Genomic DNA, 20,159 nt, shown 5'->3' on the forward strand with positions numbered 1-20,159 from the left:
AACATGCCCAGCTTCTTCAATCCACCAGGTAAGATTTATTACATCATTATAATTCACACCTCTTCCAGTAAATCTGTACCATCAGAACCTTCATGCCCTTCCTAAAGTATGCTGTTACAGCCCAGGGGCACCGGAGCTCAAAATTCAATTCTAGCATTGTCTGTACATTCTCCTCGTAACTGCAGGGTATTGCTCTGGCTGGGTGCTCTGGCTTCTTCCCACAGTCCAATGACACACCAGTTAGTAAGTGAAATGGACATTGTAAGTTGTCCTGTGACAAGGCTGGTGATGTCTTATCTGTCAAGTAGGGGACGTGCACAATTCTGATTTGGTGGAGACGGACGTGAGAGTACGGAGGAACATCTGGAAAACTTCTGAAATGCCCGCTTCGCTGCCGCTGCTACTGTGTGGTAACCGGAATCTCCGGAGCAGAAGGCCCCGAAATCCTTGGCTTTTCGTGTTTCAGTGGCCGGGGCGAGGTCGAAGGCGCTCGGCAGAGGATGGCGCTCAGGAGGCTGTATTGGAGAGGCTGGTCAGAAGCTCGAAGTTTTCGGACGGATGGACTCAGTGTCGGCTGTGGTTGGCTGCTTCTAAGGCATCGGCAAGTTGACAGTGCCTGGAGGTTTATAGCAGGGAGTTTCTCCCTTTTGCTGCCTGCTATTGGGGACTCGGGAGTCGATCGACTCGGGGACTTTTGAGACTTTATTTACCGTGCCCATGGTCTGTTCTTCATCAAATTATGGTATTGCTTTGCACTGCTGTAACTACATGTTATAACTATGTGGTTCTGTCAGTGTTAGTCTTTGGTTTGTCCTGTTTTCTGTGATATCACTCCGGAGAAACATTGTATCATTTCCTAATGCATGTATGCATTTCTAAATGACAATAAAAGAGGACTGAGTGTTCTCATAATCTAAAAAAAACAGGTGGATTGCTAGGCAGCATGGCTCACTGGGCCGGAAGAGCCTGTTCTGCACTGTATCGTACATAATTAAATAATAGTACAGGAATATGAGGAAATTGGATGAAGCAATTAGGAGGACCTATTTTTCAGGTTTTTTTTAAATTTTATTTATTTATTTCAAGATATGGTGTAGAATATGACCTTCCAAGCCCTTTGAACTGTGCTGCCCAGTGGCCTAATTTAACCCTGGCCTGATCACCAGACAATTTACAATGACCAATTAACCTCCTCCTCAGTCTGTCCCTGGACTGTGGGAGGGAAAAAAGAGCACCTGACAAAAACCCACAGGGAGGACGTACAAACTCCTGACAGAGGACCCTGGGATTGAACTCCAAACTCTGACATCCCCTGCTGTAATAGTTGCTCTAACAGGTATGCTACCATAGCGCATTCTAAAGGAGTTTAAATAGAAGTTGGGCATAGATTTAAAGTCATTGGTAGAGGGTATTGAAGGGAAATAAGGAAGAGCTTTGAGCCGAAGGACATTAACAAAACTCTCTCAAAACTTAATAGTACTTGGAACCAAGTACAGCAGCATGTTCAGTGCTGGGAGGTAGGATTAGGTTAGATAGCTCTTTTAATTGGCAGAGACCAGGTTCACTGGCCTCATCATGCAGTGAAAATTTCACATGAATTTCCTTCACTGTCCTTAGCCATTTTTTTTTACTCTTATGGAGTACTTGCCCAGCTTCCTCAATCCACCAGGTAAGATTCCTCACATCATTATAATTCACACCCTTTCCAGTAAATCTGTACCCACCAGAACCTTCATACCCTTCCTAAAGCATCAAGGATCAATGATAATACATCAATATAAAAGTAACAATGTTTAGAAGTATCTGCTTCTTCGATTCACAGGTTGTTTCTAATGAAGTTTCTATCTTAATTAATGGACTCTTTTAATACTGCACAGTGGTGGCACTGCTGCAGCTAGCCAGAGTGGCGAGGACAGCGTTATCAGTCATATTGGTTGCTTATGGTCTAGAACCAGAATCAATCAAGCTGCCCAACTCTCAAGCAACCAAGGTCACTTTAATTCAAATAATTTTAATGTAATTATTCTTCACCACCTGTCATCTTTGAATAAATCATCCTGCTTTTATTGGGAGAGGTTTCTGTAGTTTATTTCCTCTATTCATTTAACACACACATTTCTGGGCAGTCTGATTTTCATTTGCAAGTGTAAAATATCACATGTTGGATATCTGAATGAAAACAGAAAATGCTGCAAAAACTCAGATAAGGCAGCACCTGTGGAGAGAGAAACAGTCAATAACCTTTCATCAGCACATGCTGATCAACTGGGGATGTTAATAGCTCATCTCCATAGATACCATTTGATCTGATAGGTATTCCAGCATTTCCCACTTTTACTTGTCATGCAATTGACTGTACATCCCACCCCAGGCACCACCCATGTTGTTCAATAATACTAATAACTGAAATAACTTGTACATGCTCCAAATTTGGACAAAAACAAACTATGTTCATGCCCAGTATCACTACCCGCTAAAAATGATTCCATTTACTGCTTCAAAATGCTTGCAGAATCCCAACTATATTGATATTGATGACATGCCGACAGCTTCCCAACTCCAATATGGGGGTATTTATTTTTTTGGGACAGATTACCCCACTTTCAACCATACCTATGCAACCTTTAATAATCCATCTCTTCACTGAAGAACAATTATATGAACTAATACAAATATGAAATAACCAAGCAAGGCATTGCGAAGGTTAAAGCTCAGACTAATTTCATCTATGCCATCTAATTCATATACAGGTGGCCATTTCCCAAACGTTCACTTTACAACACCTCGCTGTTACGAAAGACCTACATTAGTTACCTGTTTTCGCCAACAGGTGTTTTCACTGTTAAGAAAAAAGGCAGCACACGCGCCCGAACAGCCAAGCTCCTCCCCCGGAACTGCATTCTAGCCGGCACTGCTATAAACACGTGCTTTATCTCGATTTATTTTGTGCATCCGTTGGCAAGATGAGTTCTAAGGTATCAGAAAAGCCTAAAAGAGCTTGTAAGGGTGTTACACTTAGCGTAAAACTAGACATAATTAAACGTTTCGATCATGGTGAACGAAGTAAGGACATTGTCCGCGTGTTGAACTTGCCTGCATCCACCATTCGCATTATTTATACGCAGAGAGAAAGAATCTTGAAAGCTGCCGATGTTACTCTTAGTCGGCATCCAATAATGGATAAAATGGAAAGTCTATCACTTGAGTGGATTGATGGGTGTACAGGGTGCTCCGCTAATTTTTCTTATTCTTCAGGAGAAATCAGTCAGTCTTTTTAATAAGCTGAAACAGAAAGCACTGGAGAATGGTGATGAAAGTGGAATTTAAAGGTAGTCATGGGTGGTTTGATCGGTTTCTGAGGCGAGGGCATCTTCATAGTTTAAGTAGTGGCCCCCAACCTCCGGGCCGCGGACCGATACATTGCCGCAAAGAATGCAGTGGTGCAGCAGTAGTCGGAACGCACCCAGCACATCCTTAAGAAAAAAGCGGAAATAAACTAGCTAATTAATTAGGTGCCACCCGGCAAGTAAATGTTGGCCCAGATCAGAGGCGATTGCCGATTGCGTCAGGTGGTTATTCATATAAGCAAGTATTTAACTGTGATGAAACTGCAATTTATTGGAGTCTTCCTGATTCTGGTAAGTGAAACTACACCGTACATACATTATTTCTACTTTATATAGGCTGTGTATTTTTACGTGTTACTTGGTACGATTTGGCAGCTTCATAGTTTAAAGGTTACTGGAGAGAGTGTTTCTGCCAAGTGCGCTTCCGTGAGATTTTCGCTGCACTAGACAGTGCTGCAGAAAAGTATTTCTACTTTATATAGGCTGTGTATTTATCATATCATTCCTGATTTTACTATATGTTACTGTTATTTTAGGTTTCATGTGTTATTTGGCATGATTTTGTAGGTTATTTTTTGGGTCTCGGAACACTCAAAAACTTTTCCCATATTAATAAATGGTTACTGCTTATTCACTTTACGACATTCCGGCTTATGAACCGTTTCATAGGAATGCTCTACCTTCAGATAGCGGGGGAAACCTGTGCTTGTCAATTCCAAGAGTAGAATATTGCAGTCTTTACTTGATAATTGTAAAAGGAACATAATGGATATACTGCTCAGGGTAGGAAACATGTTGGATGAATTTGGGCCAAGACAGGACTTCAAGGAGTATAGAGCAGCAGTCATCAGGGACCCCCAACACCCAGGCTCTTCTCACTGCTGCCATCAGGGAGTCTCAGGACTTACACCATCAGGTTCAAGAATAGTTATTACTCCTCAACCATTAGGGTCTTGAACCAAAGGGGATAACTTCACTTGCCCCGTCACTGAAATGCTCCCACAACCTTTGGACTCACTTTAAAGGACTCCATCTCATGTTCCCAATAGTTATTGTTTATTTATTCTTATTTCTTTTTAGTTTTTGCACACTGGCTGTCCATTTGTTGGTACAGTCTTTCATTGATTCTATTATGGTTATTGGATTCTGAGTATGCCCACAAGAAAGTGAATCGCAGGGTTGTATATGCTGATATACGTTATTTACTTTGAATTCCAGCATTCATTCATTGCCGTTAATGCACTTGTACTGTATAACTGTACTTTCTCTGCACCTCTGTGCTTTCAAACTCAAGTACAAACCATGCCATCAAGATACATATACTTTCAGCACCAGTATAGAGGAGACACATGGTCCATGAAGAACACTCAATTAAGGACACTGTGAAGAGGATGAGATGATTCAATGGACATTTTAAATGGCAAAAAAATAGACAAAGGAGAAACATACATCAAGGGAATGGAGGAAGGTAGTAGAGGAATCTAAATGGCACAACACCTGCAAGAAAGGACTCATTCAAAACCTCTAGAATACATGGTAACCATATTGTCATAACAGCACTACCAGACAAAAGAGGAAAGTGGAATAAGATGGTCAGAGAAAAACATATTCAAAACTTAAGTGAGCCAGAATCTACAAAGATCCAGCTTTAATGGGATGGTGAAGGAAGAAAAATTCCATGATACAAACCTAGCAAAATGGGAGAAAGCAGAAGACACAAGCTCAAGGGATGCACCTGACTGCATCACAGATAACCTATTTGTGAAAGAGAACTGAACACTGTCAATTCAAGTAGCAGGTGGAGGACAACAACCCTAATAAACAGGACTGATGTTGGCTTAGCTTTGACAGCATATACAGTATATGGCGGCATATATGGCCTGCAATGCAGTCTGAATGCTTAGGCATTAGATGCAAACTCTTATTTAAATTGTTGTCAGTTCCTACTTCCAAGGTGTGTTTTATATATATTAATTCTTGACTAGGGTGCTTAAATTCCACTTCAAAAGGTAATTAAGAGTTAACTAGAATCGGGTTTAGTATCATTGGTATATGTTGTGAAATTTGTAATTTTATAGCAGCAGTGTGGTGTAATACATAAAAATCATACTAATTTACAAATACTAAAAATAAGTACTGCAAAAAGAGTAAGAAGTGAGGTAGTGTTCATGGACTGATGGCAGAAGAGAAGCTGATCCGAAGATGTTGAATGTGTCAGGTTTCTGTACCTCCTCCCTGATGGTAGCATTGAGAAGATGGCATGTTGTGAATAGTGAGAGACCTTCATGATGGATGCCGTCTTCTTGAGGCATCGCCTATTCTGGATATCCTCGATCATGGGGAAGCTATTGCCCATGATGAAGCTGGTTGAGTTAAAAACTCTGCAGCTTTTTCTGATCCTGTGCATTGGCGTCTCCATACGAGACAGTGAGATAACCAGTCAGAATGCTCTCCACAGTATGTCTGATTAAATCTTTGTTAATATGCTCAAACTCCTAATGGTATACAGCCACTGGCATGCCTTCTTCATTTACTGCATCAATATGCTGGGCCCAGGATAGATCTTCAGAGATGTTGACAACATTGATGGGAACTACAGTCACCTAGCTACAAAGCTGTTGTAAACAGCAAGCTTCCTTCCTTAAAGCACACGAGTTGGTGCTTTGCAGATTTCTGGTCAATTTTACTGAGAGCAACTTTTCATTTTCGCACTAAAACTGATGCAGATTCTCAAAGTGCCATGAGGTTTGAAATCATTTAAACCAAACTTCAGTAACACCACAGTACATCAATTCCATAAATTTAATGACTCACACTAGAAAACATTCAACACATAGATTGATGATGGCCAACATTTGAAAATAAAGGTAATTTGTATTGGTTTATTTTGAATACATTTGAGGAAAAACGTGTTTTGACCAATGATTCTCCCATTTTCCATTTTGTCTACAAGCTCTATATTGACATTTGTGAAAATTTCTCCAAGCTTTAGCTCGTCATTGCTGGATATAATACATACAAACAACATATAGAAACTACAAGCTGTTGAGATTGTTCGGGCATTTTGCTAATAAAACTACTATTAGTATTTACGTATTACATGCTGAGTTTGCAGTGACATCTGTAAAGGACTACATTTAGAAAGGCTGAACAGGTGTTAACATTAAAATAGAATCATGATATGGGATTTCAATATGTACCGCTGACAGGAATAGGTTTTCCCTCCTTTGCTTTCAAACACAGAAAAATGAAATACAAAGTATTTCCATGTATTAAGGACTTCAAAGTAACTGCTTACAGTTTAGTCTTCAATCATTCAAATTCTATATACAGAACAATGGTTAGACTACACTAAATGCTCAAGGCACAGGTATCTTGAGCAAGTCATTTTCTCAAAATTCTGGAGTTGGGAAACATCAGAATCACCTTCCCTGTTGCCTGAATCCTTCTGTATCAAACATAAACTTAAAAGCAATTAAACTAGCAATATCACAGACCCATATGTACCTCCCAGGTATCTGCATTGTTCAGTACAGGATTTACATATGATTAGGAGACATGTTTTTGTTAAATATAAAAATATTGAACATGAAGACTTGCTCTAAACCATGCTTTCGATCCCATCAGTGGAAAAGGTTACAAATCTGCAAGTGGGGACTTAATCAGAATGCTTAAAAGCTGATTCTCGCCCCCCCCCCAACCTCAAATGGAGGGTAAACTAAGGGAACCAAAATGAATGGGGTAAGTGCATAATGGTCATCAAGGCAAAGTGCCAGTCATGGTCTAGGACAATACAGGTCTGACTCAGAAGTTAGTCTCAAGTTCCACTTTAAGGTTATAAGTCCAGAACTTGGGCACCTTCAGCAGCACTGTGTTAGTAATGGAACTCTCTGAAGTGAGTATTAAGATCACAAGGTAATAGTTCAACATTTTGTGCCTATACTTATCTCGTAATCAAATACAACTGCAGAAGGTTCCGATGGAGTACCTGGTAAGGCTCTGAAAACCTGTGCGAACCAACTAGCGGGAGTATTCAAGGTCATCTCAACCTCTCACTGCTACAGGTAGAAGTTCCCACTTGCTTCAAAAAGGCAACAATTATACCAGTGCCAAAGAAGAATAATGTGGGCTGCCTTAATGACTATTGCCCAGTAGCACTCACAGCAACAGTGATGAAATGCTTTGAAAGGTTAGTTATGACTAGACTGAACTCCTGCCTCAGCAAGGACCTGGATCCATCACAATTTGCCTATCGTCATAATAGGTCAACAGCAGACACAATCTCCATTTCTCTTCACACGGCTTTACACCACCTAGACAACGCAAACACCTACGTCAGGATGCTGTTCATTGACTATAGCTCAGCATTTAATACCATCATTCCCACAATCCTGATTGAGAAGTTGCAAAACATGGGCCTTTGTACCTCCCTCTGTAACTGGATCCTTGACTTCCTAACCGGAAGACCACAGTCTGTGTGCTTAGCACACTGCTCTACTCTCTGTATACACATGACCATGTGGCTTGGCATAGCTCAAATACCATCTACAAATTTGCTGACAATACAACTATTGTTGGTAGAATTTCAGGTGGTGATGACAAGGCATACAGGAGAGAGATATGCCAACTAGTGGAATGGTGCCACAGCAACGACCTGGCACTCAATGTCAGTAAGACGAAAGAGCTGATTGTGGACTTCAGGAAGGGTAAAATGAAGTAACACATACCAATCCTCATAGAGGGATCAGAAGTGGAGAGAACGAGCAGCTTCAAGTTCCTGGGTGTCAAGATCTCTGAGGATCTAACCTGGTCCCAACATATTGATGTAGTCATAAAGAAGGCAAGACAGCAGCTATACTTCATTAGGAGTTTGAAGCAATTTAGCATGTCAACAAATAACACTCTAAAACTTCTACAGTTGTACCATGGAGAGCATTCTGACAGGCTGCATCACTGGTACAGAGGGGCTACTGCACAGGACCAAAAGAAGCTGCAGAAGGATGTAAACCTAGTCAACTCCATCTTGGGTACTAACCTACAAAGTACCCAGGACACCTTTAGGGAGCAGTGTTGCAGAAAGGCAGCATCCATTATTAAAGACCTCCAGCACCCAGGGTATGCCCTTTTCTCACTGTTGCTATCAGATAGGAGATACAAAAGCCTGAAGCCACAAACTCAGCAATTCAGGAACACACATAAAAATTGCTGGTGAACGCAGCAGGCCAGGCAGCATCTATAGGAAGAGATACAGGTTTCCCCCGCCATCCGAAGGTAGAGCGTTCCTATAAAACGGTTAGTGAGCGGGAATGTTGTAAAGCAAAGAAGCAATTACCATTAATTTATATGGGAAAATTTTGCGAGCGTTCGCAGACCCAAAAATAACCTACTAAATCATGCCTAATAACACATAAAACCTAAAATAACAGTAACATTTAGTAAAAGCAGGAATGATATGGTGAATACACAGTCTATATAAAGTAGAAATACTTCTCCACAATCATTGCCACACTGTTCTCCATAGCGAAAATCTCACGCAAGCGCTCTCGGCAGAAACACAGCACAAGCGCTGTTGGCAAAAACACGGCGCAAGCCCTCTCCAGTAACCTTTAAGCTATGAAGCTGCCAAATCATACCAAATAACACGTAAAAATACACAGCCAATATAAAGTAGAAATAATGTATGTACAGTGTAGTATCATTTACCGGAATCGGGAAGTCAGCGCCAATCACACTGATGATGGTGTGTTAGGCTGATTCGTCGGAGGTTGGGGCGGTGCAGTGGCCCCCACCCTCCAGGCCGCCGACCGATACCGATCTGCGAAGCATGCAGGGGTACAGCAGCAGCCGGGACACACCCAGCACATCTTTAAGAAAAAAGACGAAATAAATGAGCTAATTAATTAGGTGCTGCTCAGCACGTAAATGTCGGCCCAAATCAGAGGCGATTGCGTCGCCTCTGATCTGGGCCAACATTTACGTTCCGGCCACCACTGCATTCTTCGCGGGTCGATATCTGTCCGTGGCCCGGGTGTTGGGGTGGTGGGACACTGGGGAGTCATCTCATCCGCTGTTTCCATCAGGGCAGGCAGGTCATCTTCTTCTATGACTGCCTGCCTCGATGTCAAAGGTCGAGGTTCGTCATCTGCTGTGGCTGATGTGGAAGGCTTGCTTGACTGCTTAGCCTTGCACATTTTTAGATCATACAGTTCTTTGTAAGCACTCAAACCCTCCTGCAAATATCCCCTAAACCAACGTACCCTTTCAAAATTAAAGTCGTACTTTATCATTGCAGCGAAAATCTCACGCTGTTGCTTCATGTTTAGTTCCTGGATGACTTCACTTTCCGTCCGTTCGCTACTGCATTAGGTTTCGATTGTTATCCTTTCCTCTTCCAATTGCATCAGCTCTTCATCTATCAGTTCTTGGTCATGGGATGCCAAAACCTCTTCAACATCATATTCATCAACTTCCACAAGCCAAGCTCACTTTGTCCTTGCTTCGTTCACCATTATCGAAATGCTTAATTATGTCTAGTTTTATGCTAAGTGTGACACCCTTACGAGCTCTTTCAGGCTTTTCCAATACCTTAGAACTCATCTTGCAAACGGCTGCTCACGGGCATGTGTTAAAGCAATGCCGGCTAGAATGCAGTTCCGAATCCGGGGGAGGAGCAGCTGCCTTTTTTTCGCACGCTGCTTTTTTCATAACAGTGAAAACACCTTCTGTTAGCGAAAACAGGTAACTAATTTAAGTCTTTGGTAACAGTGAGATTTCGTAAAGCGAACGTTCGAAAAGCGGGGTCACCTGTACAGTCGATGTTTCGGGCCAAGACCCTTCATCAGGACTAAATGAAGGAACAGCTAGTAAGAGATTTGAAAGTGAGAGGGGGAGGAGAGATCCGAAATGATAGAAGACAGGAAGGGGAGGGATGGAGCTAGGAGCTGGAAAGTTGATTGGCAAAAGAAAAATGAGAGGATCATGGGACAGACGGGAGGCCTAGGGAGGAAAAAAAGGGGGAGGGGGGAAGCCCAGAGGATGGGTGAGTATAGTGAGAGGGACAAAGGGAGAAAAAGGAGAGGAAAAAATAATAATTAATAATAAATAAATAAATAACGGATGGGGTACGAAGGGGAGGTGCAGCATTAACAGAAGTTAGAGAAGTCAATGTTCATACCATCAGGCCATGACCCTCTCATATCCCATTTGCCAATCAACTTTCCAGCTCTTAGCTTCATCCCTGCCCCCTCTAGGAGTTCTTGTGGAACGAGCAGACTGAGAAGGACTTGAAATCATAATGTTTCAAGTTAAAAATGAAAGCACTATCCACTGAGCCCCAATGGGACAAGGATAACTGAGCAGTGCAAATACAAGATCTAGTGTAAAGGTATACATGTCACATGAATAATTCTTAATCTGCTGTTCTGTGCACTGTACAAACTTCAACTTTGAGCAAAAGATGAACGTAGTACAGGAATACATAGAGTTAACACATGCAACCTTAAACAACACCAGACAAAAGAGTTGTACTTGTCAGAGAAGACTGAACAGGCTCAGACAAGCCAAAAAGATGACATATGTAAGTAAGTTACAAAGGATATAATTTTCATGAGGGGGGCAAAAAAGAAAGACAAAAGTACATATAAGAGAATCACTAATAAATCTCACAAAACCTCTATTCAAGGTGAGAATATGGAACTTTCTACCAGGGGTAGTGACTAGAACAGAAAACTGATGGACTCAAGGAGCAGTTAAATGAACATACCAAAGAATACAATTTGTAGAAAGGTGATGTGAAAAAAAGAAAGCTCACTGGAGGATCTTCTACATATAATGTTTAATTTCAGTTACAAAAAATGATATTCAGTGGACACTTTACTAGGTACATCTGCTCATTAATGCAAATATCTAACCAGCTAATCATGAGACAGCAACTCAATGTATAGAAACAGATATGGTCAAGAGGTTCAGTTGTTGTTCAGACCAAGATTCAGAATGGGGAAGAAATGCAATCTAAGTGACTTTGTGCAATGATTGTTGGTGCCAGGTGGGGTGGTATCACTGAAACTGCTGATCTAAGATTTTCACACACAAGAGTCTCTAGAGAATGATGTGAAAAACAAAAACATCAAGTGAGCAACTCTGTGGGCAAAAACATCTTGTTAATAAGAGAGGTCAGAGATAATGGCCAGACTGGTTCAAGCTAATGGGAAGGAGACAGTAACTCAAATAACCACACATTAAACAGTGGTGTGCCAAAGAGCACAACACATCGAACCTTGAAGTGGATGGGCTACAGCAGACCACACGTGACGTGGTGTACAATGCAAGTTCCTTTAAATTGCCATCCTTACGATCCTTAAAGCATGCCAAGTCAAGTCCTCCTTCAGATTTTTGAAGTCCACCAAGCACTTTTATATGCATAACAGCAATTATACTATACAATCAAAGACTACATTGACTAGAATCCACGTACATAACGTATGGCAGAAAATTTAATAATGTTCATTAAGTAATGTTTTTACATACGGCTATAATTGATTTGCCCTCTCAATTAAATACTGCTCATTTAAAAAACAATGCTGCTTCTAGATATTCCCTATAAAACATCATAGTCATAGAATGAGTAGGGACACTGTAATAGACAAGGCCATTCAGTCTTCATTTGATAACTGTGATCTCTGTCTCAGGAGGTCAATATCAGAATACCTTCAAGAGGGTGAACGCTTGCAAGGTGACAGCCCCCAACAGTGTACTTGGCAGGGCACGGAAACCTGCGCTGACCATCTGGGTGGAGTGTTCAAAGACATCTTCAATGTCTCACAGCTGCAGTCCGGATTTTCCCACCTGCTTCATTTCGGAGTACAGAGTTCAATTCCAGTGCCATTCATCAAGCGGTCTCTGTACATCCTCCCCATGAAATGCATGTCTTTACAGGTTGTCCCGTGATTAGGTCAGGGTTATTCAGGGTTGCTCAGCCAACATGGCTTGAAAGGCCAGAAGGACCTACTCTGAGTTGTAATACTAAATACATAACTGAAATATGGGTCTCCGTACCTCCCTCTGTAACTAGGTTCTCCTCCTTGCTGACAATCAACATAGGCACCTCAAAAAATGTGTTTAGCCAACTGCTCTGATCTCTCTACACCCATGATTGTGTGGCCAGACACAGCTCAAATGCCATTTATAAATTTGCCGATGACACCACTGTTGCTGGCAGAATCTCAGCTGGCAATCACGTGGCTTACAGGAGGAAGACAGATTGTCTGGTGAATAGTGTCGCAACAACTTCGCACTCAACGTCAAGGAACTGATTGTGGACTTCAGGAAAGGGAAGTCAGGAGAACACATACTAGTCCTCGTTGAGGGGTCAGCAGTGGAAAGGGTGAGCAGCTTCAATTCCTTGGTGTCAACATCTCAGAGGATCTATCCTGGGCCCAACATATTGATGCAATCATGAAGAAAGTATACCAGCAGCTGTACTTCATTAGGAGTTTGAGAAGATTTGCTATGTCACCAAAGACTCCGACAAATTTCTACAGATGTACCGTGGAGAGCATTCTGACTGGCTGCATCACCATCTGGTATGAAGGCTCCAATGCACACAATTGAAAGAGGCTGCAGAGAACTGTAAACTCAGCCTGTTCCATCATGGACACAATTGTCCCCACCATTGAGGACATCTTCAAAAGGCGGTGCCTCAAGAAAGCAGCATCCGTCATTAAGGACCCTCACCACCTGGACATGCCATCTTCTCATTACTACAATCAGGGAGAAGGTACAAGAACCTGAAGCCCCACACCGGATGTTTTAGGAACAGCTTCTTGCACCCCACCATCAGATTTCCGAACGGTCCATGAACACTGTCACTTTTGTATTTTTTTACTGTAACTTACAGTAATGTTTAGTGTGGCACGTGGCCAACTGGTTAAGGTGTTGGATTAGCCATCTGAAGGTCATGAGTTCGAGCCCCAGCCGAGGCAGCGTGTTGTGTCCTTGAGCAAGACACTTAACTACACATTGCTCCAGTCCACCCAGCTGAAAATGGGTACCGCCAAAATGCTGGGGGTTAACCTCGCGATAGACTGGCGTCCTATCTTGGGGGGGGGGGGGGGGTGGAGAAAGAGTCTCGTACTCTCAGTCACTTCATGCCACGGAAACTGGCATAAGCACCGGCCTATTGAGCCTATAAGGCTTGGGACAGACTTTAACTTCTGAACAGTAATGTTCACATCACTGTACACAAAATTCCACATTAAAAGTGCAAAGAATCAACATTGCAATAAAGCTCATTACAACCCTTACCATAAAAATAGATCATGGGTTTAAATGAACCAAGGTGCCACAAGGCTGAATGTTTAAACTTAGAATCAGTTGGCACTGTATCTTCTGCTCTAACACTTCAAATTTAATCATGAAGAAATGTGGGTCAGCAGTAGATACAATCACTGTTACCCCTATAATCCATGCTATTTTGATCCAAAATGGTTAGCTCATGCTAAGAAAAAATATTTAAGTGCTGACTTAAATAGTGGACAGGAGAAATGTGCATTGAATTGTATGGACTAGCAGAGATATTCACTACATTTTCTCCTAACAGCTCAGGATGAGGATCATTATTACTGAAGGCAGATTACTAGTAGCCAATGACCAACTAGCAGCAGAGTGTAAGAGATAATGGACAGGTGTTCAAATTGTCAAGATGTGACCTAACGGGTTAACTCAAGTATTCAAACTATTTGTTACAATTTAGATGGTTGGACAGAAAGCCAAATGCCCACCCTTCCAATCACACAACATGTCAGGGTGGAGACAGAATTATTAATCTACAAATATAATGTATTGAAAAGTTGAACTCGATTATCGACTGATTTTCAAGTAGGCAAAGATAAAATTATCTGAACCCGAAGTGGTGAGAAATGAGCACTTTAGTAGCACAAATAATAGCAGCGATATGCCTGAGAAATTACTCCACTTCTATAGATCTTTTAAAAAAAAATCATGGGTAGGTGCAGAAAGAAAAGCAAATGGAAATGATGACTTTTACATCGGGTGGACAATACAGAAGGATCACAGCTCTCCAAAAGGAACACACAGAAAATTAGTGGTAATACTGACTATACATTAGGGAGAATATTCCATTCTTCAGAGGAATGCAGCGGACTTACCAAAAATATTGCCTGGTCTCCAAACAATACATTAACGGAAAAGATGGGAGATAAAGCATGAAATTGCTGGGGTCCTAACAGAGATATTTAAAACTTTGCTGACCACAGCTGAGGTAGCATATGAAGTGATAACAATATATGTTGTACCCTTACTCAAGGAAAACAGCTGTATAAGTTAGGCAATTACAAGCCCGAGTAGGCCATTGGCATGGAGGGTTGTTTAATCTATACTACCAATATGAATAACTGTTTCCAAAGGTAACAAAATGTATTGATGTTTACATGGGCTTCAGTAAGATCTTTGACAAGATCCTGAATGGAAGACCGGTCCTAAAGGTTTAGAGCTGATAGTAGGCAGGACAAGATGACAAGCTGGATCCAAAATTGACTTGGCTAAGTAAAGGGTAATGGTGGAAATTTATTTTAGTGATCGTAAGCCTATGGCTAGTAGTGTATCACAAGGATCAGTGCTGGGATCCTTACTGTTTGTTTCATGCATTAACAAATTGAACGTGCACATAGATGGTATAATTAGATTCCAGATGACACAAAAATAAGTAATGTTGTTGATATGGATGATAGTCATTGGCTATAGGATGGTATTGTCCTGTTGGTAGGAGGGGCAAAACAATGCAAGTTTGAATTTATTCCTGGGATGATTAATAAGGATAGGAAACACTAATGAATGGTAGTGACCTAGAGAGTATTATGGAACAGAGGGACACAACTATATAAACTTTAGGATTCCTAAAGGTGACAGTACAGGGGGGTAAAGTGGTAAAGAAAGTAACAGAGTATTTGCCTTCATTAGTCAGGGAACAGAAAATATAAAAGGATAGCATCAAAGGATAAAATAATACAAAAGGACACCAGAGGTTTTTTTTAGATATATAAAGGGTAAAAGAGGCAAGAGCGGTTATCAACCGCTGGAGAGGGAGTAATAGAGGACAAAATAAAAGTGGGCAAACTCAGAAGTACTTTAAGTCAGTCTTCACTATGATAGACACCAGCAGTATACCCAGAAATGTGAGTGTGTCAGGGGGCAGAAGTGAGTGTAGTTGCTATTACTAAGGAGAAGGTGCTTGGAAAGCTGAAAAGTCTGCAGGTAGATGCCACCTGGATCAGATGGACTACATCCCTAGGGTTCTGAAAGAGGTAGCTGAAGAAATTGTGGAGACATTAGTAGTGATCTTTCAAGAATCACTAGATTCTGGAATCATTCTGGAAGTCCGAAAAATTGCAAATGTTACTCTATTCATATATCCAGGGAGTGTGAAGCGCAGAATCAAATATCGCTGTGATGATTGTACGTTCTAGTACCAATTGTTTGGCGACAATAAAATAATAATGTATACTCTAAGAAGAGATGGAAGTAAAAGGCAGGAAATTGCTCATTTTTCATGCATTTAGAGATACACCGCGGATCAGGTCCTCCTGACCCACTGAGCCGCACTGCCTAGCAACCCACCAGTTAGCCTGACCAGTGATTGGAGTCCATTATCAAGGATGAGGTTTTAGGATGCTTGAGTACACGTAATAAGATTGGCCAAAGTCAGCATGCTTTCCTTAAGGGGAAAAAAATAACAGCAGTCAGTGGATAGTGTTGACCTCAATTTTCAGGAGGCCTTTGACAAGGTGCCACACGAGGCTGCTAAACAAGATACAGACAATGGTATTACAGGAGTGATACTAACATGAACAGGTTGGCTAAGTGGCAGGAGGTACACAGTGGGAATAAAGGGGACCTTTTCTGGTTGGTTTCCAGTGACTAGCGATGTTCCACAGGAGTCAGTTTTGGGACTGGTTCGTTTCACGTTATGTATCGATGATTTTGGTGACAGAATTAATGGTTTTGTGGCCAGGTTTGCAGACGGTACAAAGATAGCTGGAGAAGCAGGTAGTTTTGAGGAAGCAGGGAATCTGCAGAAGGACAGTTAGACAGTTTAGCAGAATGGGTTAAAAAAAAGTGGCAGATGGAATCTGTAATAGCGAAGTATATAGTCATGTAGCCTGGCAGAAGGAATAAGGCATAGGACATTTTTCAAATGGAGAGAAAATTCAGAAATCAGAGGTGCAAAGGGACTTGTGAGTCCTCATGCAGGATTCCCGAAAGGTTAACTTGCAGGTTGAGTCAGAGGCAAGGAATGCAATGCAATGTAAGCATTCATTCTGAAAGGACTGGAATTATAAAAGCAAGGGTGTAACACTGATGCTTTATAAGGCATTGGTCAGAGGATGACCAATGAGCAGTTTTGTGCCCCTTATGTAAGAAAGGATGGAAGTTAGTGTGAACATGATGGCCCTAAGGAGCTGACACTGACCACTGCAAAATCAGCGTGGTAGGTATTGGAATTTAAAACAGTTAAATAGTTAATATTTAAGATGGAGCAGAGGAACACACATGCAGGGAAGTTGCGGACTCAACATAGAGTATTTTTTTAGAAATCATGACATTTTGCAATGTAGTAAGGGAACGCTTTTTGCAATGCTTCCCCCTCCCCCCCACAACTTTCAAATCTCAACCTATCTCTTCTTTCAGTTAGTCCTGACAAAGGGACTCGGCCCGAAACGTCAACTGTACCTCTTCCTAGAGATGCTGCCTGGCCTGCTGCATTCACCAGCAATTTTTGTGTGTGTTGCTTGAAATTCCAGCATCTGCAGATTTCCTCATGCTTGCTTCTTGCAAAAGCTAGTTTTCCACAAAGTTCAAAGTAAAATTTATTAGAGTACATACATGTCACCACATACAACCTGAGATTCATTTTTCTGTGGGCATACTCAGCAAATCTATAGAACAGTAGCTGTAAAACAGGATCAATGAAAGAAATATAAATAAATAGCAATAAATAACAAGAACATGAAATAACAAAACAGAGTCCTTAAAGTGAGATCATTGGCTGTGGGAACATTTCAATAGATGAGTGTAGTTATCCTCTTTTGTTCAAGAGCCTAATGGTTGAGGGTAGTAACTGTTCTTGAACCAGGCGTGCGAGTCCTGAAGTATCTGTACCTCCTACCTGATGGCAGCAGCGTGAAAAGAGCATGGCCTAGGTGGTGAGGATCTTTGATGATGGATGCTGCTTTCCTATGACAGTATTTCCTGTAGATATGCTCAATAGTTGGGAGGGCTTTAGATGTGATGCACTGGGCTACATCCACTATGTTTTATAGGATTTTCCGCTCAAAGGCATTGGTGTTCCCATACCAGGCCATAATGCAGCCAGTCAGTACCCTTTCCACTACATTTATAGAAGTTTGCCCAAATTTTTGATGACATGCCAAATCTCCGCAGACTCCTAAGGAAGTAGAGGTGCTGTCGTGCTCTCTTTGCAATTACGTTTATATGATGGGTTCAGGACAGGTCCTCCAAGATAGTGGTACCCAGGAATTTAAAGTTACTGACCCTCTCAAGCCTGGTGATGGATGAAAGCACCCAAGATCGATAAACCTCAATCATCTACAAGATTGAATTTGCACCATGTGAAATGTTCACCTGCAACATGCTGGGACCTCTTTAGCAACACCTCTCAAATTCACTTTCATCAGGTAGAAGGGCAAGGAAATTCCATCCATTCCAGTTACACATCATCCCAACTTGAAAATGCATTGCTACTGCTTTATACTGTTGTGTTAAAACACTGCTCAGCTGCACGAGTGAGTATCTTCAGCACATGGACTGCAGAGGCCCACCACCAGCTTAATTGGGAGGTAGAAATGGGCAATAAAAGGTGACTGGCCAGGGACTCACAGTGAAAAAAAACTACGTTGTCATCGTTCAATGCAAAGGTAGTCCATGAAATAAAGTCATGTTCTTACAGTGTGAGAGAATTGCCTTGGAAAGATAAATGGCCTATTCTTGCTGTTCACCTCATGATCACTTTCTCTTCCACATGCTTAAGCAATTTTGTTTAATTTGCACTTACATTTAACTTTGCAAGCAGAAAGAAATGTTTACAAATACTTGGCAAATACATGAAGAGAAACTAAGAAATATCCCAGGAAGACAGTCAAGTGGCAGCCATGGTGTTTTGGTGTCTCATCCTATATTTGTTTTATCATTCAATAAGAGTGTCTGGAATTCCTCCCTGGATTATTTGCTTGCCTTTTACACAAGTCACCCACCAATCATTCCATAGAAATGATGCTCACCTTCTAAATATCTAGTACATTTACAGCTTATGAACAGGCATTTCAACCGAACCTGCCAACATTTCTGTTCCCTGCCACACCATCAACATACCCTCTCAGCGACTTGTATTTACTCAGCTTTCCCTTAAATGCACCAATACTATTTCCAGCATTCCAAGTTGTCCAACATCCTTAAGCTTACATACTTGTGTCCCTCTGTTCCATAATACTCCCTAGGTCACTACCATTCATTAGTGTTTCCTATATGGCTACTCTTGGGTAAATGATCTGAAATGTGTTTACAGCTGCCTCAAGTAGACTAATCCTCAAATAGCTCACGTTTCTTGCATCTGAAGCCTTTCACAGCGAGAGGTCTGATTACATTCTGCAATTTCCCATATCGATATGCTATTACCACAGTTCTATTTCTAGGTCCTGTCAACTGAATAAACTGGTCAAGGTGGCCCATTTCTTATACAGTGAACTTGCTTTCACACCTTTGATAATAGACCATATCCATTTTGGGCTACCCATGTCATTCCTATCATCTGATTCTTGTTTACCCTATTAATGAAATCAAGAAGTGGTGAATGGAATGGTTCTTAAATTATCTTTTTGTACAGAATTACACCTCGATCAATTACACTGGGAGCTGTATTAAATGCAATCACCATATGCCACACCCTCCCTTACTTAAGTACTTTTTATTGATATCCATTCCAGGTAACACGATGCCTTACGTAACACCATTCTCTTCGGCACTTTCATTAACTCGCCTCAATATCAAGTTTTTGTGCTCTTTCATTTTAAACAAACAGTGGTCTGAGCTTCATTCCTATGTGTTTCATATGTCCTCTGAAGTAATTAACCACCGTCTCAGGATGACAGCATCCAATTTACCTAAACACAAGATGACACACACTTCACATAAACAAAGTCAAATAGAAACTGATGCAAGGTCAGAGAAAACATTATGACGAATGAGAATCAGTTTGAATCAACATGCAGATTGCAAGGAGTTTCAAAATGTAAAGTAGAGACTCAAGTGGGAATTCCAGAGGTTAGGGTCTTAGTAATTGAAATATAGGGGGGTTAGGGCAAAGGAAATTATGCATGCTAGAACTGGAATAGTGCAGATTTTGGATAACAGAGATTGGAAAGGCCAATGCCAAGGTGGGACTTTCTTAAAAACAAAAGCACTCTGAATTTACTTAGCTTTAATTTGTTCAGAAATAAAATTCCAGTGCTGATCACTGATTACGATTTATCCAAAATGAGTATGGATTAATTTTTTTTTGTAGATTTACTCTGCAAAGCTTTTCTCTCTGCCATCACTTCTCCCGTAAACACCATTTGTTACTGAACAGTTTCATGGATGATAGAAACAGTCAGGAATCTCATCCAAATAGCTACCATGGAAATAATTTCTATTCAAGCTCACAAGTTGTTCAAAAGCGACAACATTTACATTTCAGTAGATATGCAGTACAGGCCATGGGTTATCAACACCTGACTTATA

The 20,159-nt window shown here is 41.2% G+C and overlaps 1 protein-coding gene across 5 annotated transcripts in view; it reads right to left on the bottom strand.

The window, feature by feature from the left end:
* naa50 (N-alpha-acetyltransferase 50, NatE catalytic subunit) overlaps positions 1-20,159 on the bottom strand; it is a 42,460-nt gene that overhangs the window by 19,943 nt on the left and 2,358 nt on the right. For 2 of the 5 annotated variants that reach the window (XM_072258869.1, XM_072258868.1), the window contains exon 2: positions 17,094-17,201. The exons of the other annotated variants lie outside the window; for them this stretch is intronic. In XM_072258869.1, the coding sequence (XP_072114970.1) occupies positions 17,094-17,167 (74 nt within the window). In that variant the 5' untranslated portion in view covers positions 17,168-17,201. The remainder of the gene's footprint in view (positions 1-17,093; positions 17,202-20,159) is intronic. 5 annotated transcript variants of the gene reach the window in all.

This window comes from Mobula birostris, chromosome 5 (assembly GCF_030028105.1).
Source record: "Mobula birostris isolate sMobBir1 chromosome 5, sMobBir1.hap1, whole genome shotgun sequence".
Lineage (NCBI taxonomy): Eukaryota > Metazoa > Chordata > Chondrichthyes > Myliobatiformes > Myliobatidae > Mobula > Mobula birostris.